Genomic DNA, 7,544 nt, shown 5'->3' with positions numbered 1-7,544 from the left:
CCCCCACCCTCCTCTAGCTTATCTCTCCACGCTTCAGGCTCTCTGCCTTTATTCCTGATGAAGGGCTTTTGCCTGAAACATCGGTTTTAATACTCCTCGGATGCTGCCTGAACTGCTGTGCTCTTCCAGCACCAGTAATCCAGAATCTGGTTTCCAGCATCTGCAGTCATTGTTTTTACCAAGGATAGCAATTCACCTTTCTAATGGGCATTAGTGAACCAGATCGATTTCTCTAACAATTGATTCATGAACAGACTTCTGGATTTTTGTTTTAAATCAAATTCAAGTTCCACCATCTTCCATGCTGGGATTATGAACCCAGGTCCCTGTGGCATTACCAGGATATCCGGACTAACAGTCCAGCGATAATACCATTAGGCCATTGCCTCCCCTTTAGAGTTAAACTCATTATTTTATATCTTCTATTCAGCTTTTTCCAACCAAAATGCACTCCTCTATTGAGCTCAATGTGTCACCCATCCACTGGCTCCACCAACCCGTCCATAGTCCTACATTATCCTCCTCACAGTTTCCAATGCTTCCAAATTTCATATCATCTGCAAATTGTGCCATTGTGGCCTGTGCACCAAGATCTGGGACATCAATACAACATCACGAATTGACTAAACTTCTAAAATTTAAAATGCTTTTCATCATGATGCCTCTTCGGCTATTGCCTTGAAAAGGCACAGTATCACCTTGTAAATCATTCTCTATCAATCCTGCAGTCTTTCTCTGTAACCTGACCAATAGCCTGTCTGAAAACATGAAGACAAAAGTGCAATACTCTGTTGTGGTCTTATCACATATAGTTTGAGACAGTCTTCCACAAACACTCCTTTTGTGCATTGCATTCCTGACACCTGGAAAAACATGCTGAATCTTTTAGTGATTTGTCCATACTTGTCAAGAGGCTTTTGAGTGCAGGAGTAATAAATATCCATCATTTAACACTTCTCCTAATTTGATACTGTTGGCAGAGGTCCATCCTCAAAATCATGTAGAAATTGCGGCAATCCCACAAATGACGCAAAATATTTATAGTCATACAGTGTGGAAACAGAACCTTTAGTCCAGCCAGTCCATGCCGACCATAATCCCAAACTAAACTAATTGCACCTGCCTGCCCTTGGCCCATATCTCTCCAAACATTTCTTATTCATGTACTTATCTAAATGTTTTTTAAATGTCATAACTGAACCTGCATCTCCCAAGTCCTCTGAAAGTTCATTCCACATACAAACCACTCTCATGTCTTTTTAAAATCTTTCTCCTCTCACCTTAAAAAATCACCCCCTAGTCTTGAAATCCCCCACCGCAGGGAAAAGACGCCTGCAATTCAGCTTATCTATACCCTTCACTATTTTCAACTTCCTACCCTCCGGTGAAAAAAAAGTTCCAGCCTATCCAGCCTCTCCTTATATTCAAATCCTCCATTCCCAGCAACATCCTGGTGAATCTCTTCTGAACCTTCTCCAGCTTAATAATATCGTTCCTATAACAGGATGACCAGAACTGCGCACAGTACTTATTCCAGGAGAGGTGTCACCAATGTCCTGTACAATTCCAGCATAACATCCCAACTCCTAAATTCAAAGGTCTGAGCAATGAAGGCAGGCATGCTACACACCTTATCAACCACCCTTTCTATATTTGACTCAAACTTCAAAGAATTATATACCTGAGCCCTTAGTCTCTCTGTTCTACAACACTACCCAAGTCCCTACTTTTAATTGTATAAGTCTTGCCTTTGTTTGCTTTATCAAAATGCAATACTTCGCATTTATCCAAATTAATCTCCATCCACCACTCTTCAGCCCATTGACCTAACTGATCAAGATTTCTTTGATAAGATCTCTTTATCACTTACATAATTGTTAAATGAATAATAATAATGAATTGATATTAATAATTAATTAGTCTGAGATAATCTTTAGACCACTTCTCTCGCCTGAGCTGTTCAGCATTTTGTTTTTTATCACCACACACTGTTGTCTATCAGTCGTAGATTAATTCTTTTGAATTCATTCATGGGATGAAGGTGTCGCTGGCTGAGCCAGCAGTTACTGCGCATCCCTAATAGCCCAGATGGCAGTTAAAGGTCTACCACATTGCTGTGGGCCTGGGGTCATATGTAGGCCAGACCAGGTAAGGATGGCAGATTCCTTCCCTAAAGGGCATTAGTGACCCAGATGAGCTTTTCTCCAAAAATTCAACTTATAATAAATTAAAACTCCACTAGCTGCTATGGTGGGACTATGAATACAGATCCCCAGTACAACAGCTGAGTCTCTGGATTAGCAGTCCAACAATAATACCAGCCTTGATGTCAAGGGCTGTCACTCTCACCTCATTTCTGGAAATCAGCTCTTTTGTCCATGTTTGGACCAAGGCTGTAATGAGGTCAGGAGCTGAGTGGCCCTGGCAGAATCCAAGCTGGGCATCACTGAGCAGGTTACTGCTGAGCAGGTACTGCTTGATGGTACTGTCTGTGACACCTTCCATCACTTTACTGATGATCGAGAGTAGACTAATAGGGTGGTAATTGGCTGGGTTAAATTTGTCTTGCTTTTTATATACAGGACATACCTGGTCATCTTTCCCCATTGTCAGGTTGGCGCCCAGTGTTGGATCAGTACTGGAACAGCTTGGCTAGGGGAGCGGCAGGTTCTGGAGCACAAGCCTTCAGTTCTATTGCCAGACGCTTTCATGTCCCAAAGCCTTTCCACCATCCAGTGTCTCCAATTGTTTCTTGATATCATGTGGGAGTGAATTTAACTGGTTGAAGACGGGTACCTGTGATGCTGGGGACCACTGGAGGAGGTCTCCCTGTACTAAAATGGAATGGTACTCACTACCTTCAGTTACCTCATGCCCTTCAACATGTGCCATCTATTTTCCTCATGATTCTTTCAATCACTTTCTCTCATTATGTAAGAACAATGCAGAGTGTAGAAGCAGGAGCAGGCCATTTGGCCCCTCGAACCTGCTCCATCATTTAGTAAGACCATGACTAACCTGGTTGCATGATCCAATCCACTTTCCTGTCTGGGCCTGCCCAGCCCTGTCCAATAGCCCTTGACTAGGAGAAAGTGAAGACTCCAGATGCTGGAGATCAGAGCTGAAAAATATGTTGCTGGAAAAGCCCTTGACTGCCTTGGCTATCAAACATGGTGGAAGGAGAGCTTAAAGAACTATAATGTGACAGTCGATCTGTTATCGCTTAATATTTTTGAAGGTGGATTAGCCTTTGCCATGTCCTCCTTCTGCATCAATGGTTAAAAATCCTGGGATTCCTTCCCTTATGGCACTGTGGGTCTACCTACAGCATGTGAACTGTAGTGATTCAAGTGGGCAGCTCATCACCATCACCTTTCCAAGGTCAAAAATTACACGACACCGGATTATAGTCCAGCCGGCCTATCTGAGACAGCAAGCTTTCAAAGCCCCTGCTCCTTCCTCAGGCAGTTGCCTAACTAACTGAGTTATGCCTAACTAACTGAGTCATGCCTAACTAACTAACTGAGGCTAACTAACTAACTCCAGCTATGCTGGAGGTAGACTCACAATGCTGTATCGGAGGGAATTCAAGGTTTTGACCCACTGACGTGGAATGAGGAAGTGGCAAAGGTTACTCCATGTTCAAAAATAAGAAGAGACACCAAATCGACGGTCACATTATAGACTTTTGACTTGGCCCAACCCCAGTCCGACACAGACACCTGTACACTTTCTCAAGGGCAACTAGGGATGGGCAATAAATGCATGGCTCAACACAATGTCCAGAAAGGGCCTCACATTCCCTTCAGTTTATGGAAAAGGAAACAGTCACTGAATCCATCGGCCCCATTTCGACATTCTGTTTGGAACAGATTACTGCAGATGTTGGAATCTGAACTGCAAACAAAGAGAAGTCATTGAGACTCAAATGCTTGCTCTCTCTCCATGGAAGCTGCCTCACCCACTGTGATCTCCAGCATTCTGTTAGATTAAGATTAATCTCTGCCTCAACTCAGTTTACCTGTCTTAGATTCATAAATCCTTATTCCCTTACTGAACAACAATCTATCACACTCAGATTTCAAAGCCTCCATTATCTCGAACCATTTGGGGAGTGAGTTCTGCATTTCTAACATTGATGTGTTAAAGGCACTTTACAATTGTCTCTGAAATGGCCAAATTCCAAGTTTAGCACTTTATCGCCTTGCTATGGAGGAAGTAATTACTCTGTTGTCTGTACCTTTATCATTTTAACCAGTTAAATCATATTTTAAATGCAAATGAATAAAGAGATAATACTATCTGTCCTCAATTCAACCCTTCATTTTTGGCATCATGTAAATGTCACCCTACTGCCGAGTCATAGAGATGTACAGTACGGAAACAGACTCTTTGGTCCAACTCGTCCGTGCCGACCAGATATCCTAAAGTAATCTGGTCCCATCTGCCAGCACTTGGCCTATATCCCTCTAAACCCTTCCTATTCATACCCCCATCCAGATGCCTTTGCAATGTTGTAATTGTACCAGCCTCCACCACTTCCTCTGGCAGCTCATTCCATACCATCCTCTGCATGAAAATGTTACCCTTTGGGTCCATTTTAAATCTTTCCCTTCTCACCTTAAACCTATGCCCTCTAGTTTTGGACTCCCCTGAACTGGGGAAAAGACCTCAGCTATTCACCTTATCAATACCCCCCCATGATTTTATAAACCCCTTTAAGGTCATCCTCCCACCTCAGTCTCTGACACTCCAGGGAAAACAGCCCCAGCCTACTCAGCCTCTTCCTATAGCTCAAACCCTCCAATCCAAATCTTCCGACTCTGACAATATCCTGTGTTACACTGTTGGAGATGCCACCTTTCACAGGAGATGTTAAACAGAGGCCCTGACTGCCCTCTTAGATGCAATCAAAGATTTCTTCCCAGTGCTTTGGTCAATATTCATTCCTCAACAAATATCACCAAAAGCAGGCTAGCCTGCCTCCTCATTGGCATCTCCTTACTGGGGAAGGAGCTGAGATTTTGTGCTGGGAAGTATCAGTCCCAGAGGTGAGAGGTGATGGATCATGGAATTGCCAGGACAGTGGTAGCACCGGGTCAGAGTAGAAACAGGGTGTGAGAGGGGAAGTCAAGGCAGGGAACGACAACTGGGAAAGGCATCACCAACCCTTTGAGAAACGGACCAAGAAACCACCACTGCAGAGAAGTGGTCCCTCTCAACAAAGTCATTAATAAAAATCACTTGCTGCAAACAGCAGAGAATGAAGAAGGACTGGTTTAAATGCTATCTGAGAATCCCTGTAGTGTGGAAGCAGGCTAGTTGGCCCAGTGAGTCCACACCCACCCTCTGAAGAGCATTCCACACAGACTCCCTCCATCTCTGTAACCCTGCATTTCCCATGGCTAATCTACCTCCTTGGACACTATGGGCAATTTAGCACAGCCAATCCACCTAACCTGCACATCTTTGGACTGTGGGAGGAAACCCACACAGTCACAGGGAGAACATACAGACTCCACACAGACAGTCACCCAAGGCTGGCATCGAACCTGGGTCCCTGGTACTGTAAGGCAGCTTTGCTAACCACTGACCCACCATGCCACCCTGCTTTAAGCAGACACTAATACATCCCACTCCCCCTTCCTCACAGCCTCCGAGTTTGCAGTGAGTAAGTTCCAATTCTCCAGCACCTTCAGTGGGAAGCAATGCTTCCAGACATTGTATCTGAATGACCCACCTCTGTCGGTGACAAGGGGTCTCTCTGTAAACCCCTAAACTGTCCCTGGGGGCCTGATCACACTGAGATCTTACAACAGAATCCAGCCCACATACAAGGAGCTCCCTGTGCCCTGCTCTTACCCCACTGCCTGTCCTAATTGCCCTGTAGTGTTCCCTTTTCAACTTTACAAGTTCCCCTGAACCTCCCTCCAAATCCCTTTCAGGCAGTGTGTTCAAACTACAGCCAATGGCTACAGTCTGTTTAAAAGAAAGCCCTAATCTCCCTTAGGGTTTTCAGGTGTCCCTTTACGCTGTACCCTGCTGCCACTTGGAACCATCTCTCCACTCTGCATCCACTCCTCTCAATTAAAGCGGCAGATACCTCCTGAAAGCTCTCCATCAGTCTTCCCCGCTCCAACTTCACTGATGCACAGGAACTGCAAATGGGACCTGTCCAATTATTAACTAAATACAATCGAACTGGAGATGAGAAAGAGCGAGAGGGGAGGCCAGTGCCCAGCTGCTGAAATCCTGCATCCTCTTACCTTGTGGTCCCTGAAATTGATGTATCCCTTCAGCAGTGGCAGTGAGGAAGGCTCCGGGCTCCGGTCTGTATCTCTCCTCCTCCTGGTCTCTGCACCGAACGACACCCAGGGACCAGCTCGGAGATCGCTGGAGGAAGCGTACAGTACCAGCAGGGTGCCACAAGTGGAAATGCCCACAAACACTCCGAGCAGATGCCTCTGCACAAAACGGGCACGCGAGGAACGATCGTTGCAAGGAGATAAAAGAGAGAAATTGAACAGTTCGCCACACGTGCGGGAACAGCACAGAGAAAGAGACATGCAAAGTGAGTTTCAAGATCGAGGTCCTTCTCTAGCGTTGCACAACATTATAACGGTTATCGAAAAGTTTAATTTGCTGGTCTCAATACAACACCCATCTGCATGCTGCAATGTCTACAGTTAAACTAGCCTTCAAACTGCAAGTAACAGCGAGATATACATTTGCAAAATCACCATATGCAAATTAAACATTACCACCAGCTTCTTCATTCTGCTGCTGTGCTCTTGGGTTGTAATCTCATCGCTCTCTCTCTCTTTCTCTACTTAGACTATTGTATTAGCTTCTCTCCTCCTTAGACAAGGGATTCTGCAAAGGTTGCATTCAGAGAACATACTGCTGGTGTGCTCACTGAAAATCTCGCACTGCTCTGTCTGTCTCTGTTTCCCTCAGTCTCTCTCCAGCATCATCTCCACGCTTCATGCAGCAGACTCCACCTTCTGCACTGATCGAGTCCACAGGAATCCGCAGGGTCCCAGTGCCTATTCCGCCGCACATCACCTTCCTCCCCTCTCCATACTTCCACAGAAATTATTTGTGGCATCTGCCTCCTCCCTATGTCAGACCTACAAAGGTCAGGGTGCTAATTAAATTGGAGGTGGTTTTGAGCAGAAGTCTCAGGCAGCTGGCAGTCAGACCTGTTGAGTATTTTCTATCTGCTCTATTCTCCACCCTGTTTCAATACTGCTTCCCTTGCTGTAATTACAAAAGCAGGGGAGACATCTCTCTGTCTAAGATAAACCAACACAATCTTTTGACCTTTGCAAAGGTGGAACACTTGATTTGAGTTCAAAAGACATCCAAAGCGGGTCCCTTTAAAAGACCAGTACCAAAACTATCCGCCCTCTGCATTGCAAAATATCTCATTATACCTGAAATGATTGGAGACGCTGCTGAGAGAGGTGATAAGGAGCTGTATGAATGTAATTAAAAGAGAAAATGTTGGAAATGCATGATGAAGGGTCATTGTCCGGGAGCGT

General features: G+C 45.0%; 1 protein-coding gene across 2 annotated transcripts in view; it reads right to left on the bottom strand.

The window, feature by feature from the left end:
* st6galnac5a (ST6 (alpha-N-acetyl-neuraminyl-2,3-beta-galactosyl-1,3)-N-acetylgalactosaminide alpha-2,6-sialyltransferase 5a) overlaps positions 1-6,987 on the bottom strand; it is a 71,729-nt gene extending 64,742 nt beyond the window's left edge. The window contains exons 1-2 of one of the 2 annotated variants that reach the window (XM_043698683.1): positions 6,762-6,987; positions 6,267-6,464 (exon numbers count right to left, since the gene is read on the bottom strand). In XM_043698683.1, the coding sequence (XP_043554618.1) occupies positions 6,267-6,464; positions 6,762-6,776 (213 nt within the window). In that variant the 5' untranslated portion in view covers positions 6,777-6,987. Of the gene's footprint in view, positions 1-6,266; positions 6,737-6,761 lie in introns of those variants that run through there. The other variant, XM_043698682.1, reaches the window with a different exon arrangement.
* Between the last annotated feature and the right edge of the window lie 557 nt (positions 6,988-7,544).

This window comes from Chiloscyllium plagiosum, chromosome 11 (genome assembly GCF_004010195.1).
Source record: "Chiloscyllium plagiosum isolate BGI_BamShark_2017 chromosome 11, ASM401019v2, whole genome shotgun sequence".
Classification (NCBI taxonomy): Eukaryota; Metazoa; Chordata; class Chondrichthyes; order Orectolobiformes; family Hemiscylliidae; genus Chiloscyllium; species Chiloscyllium plagiosum.
This window is presented reverse-complemented; position numbering and strand designations above follow the sequence as displayed.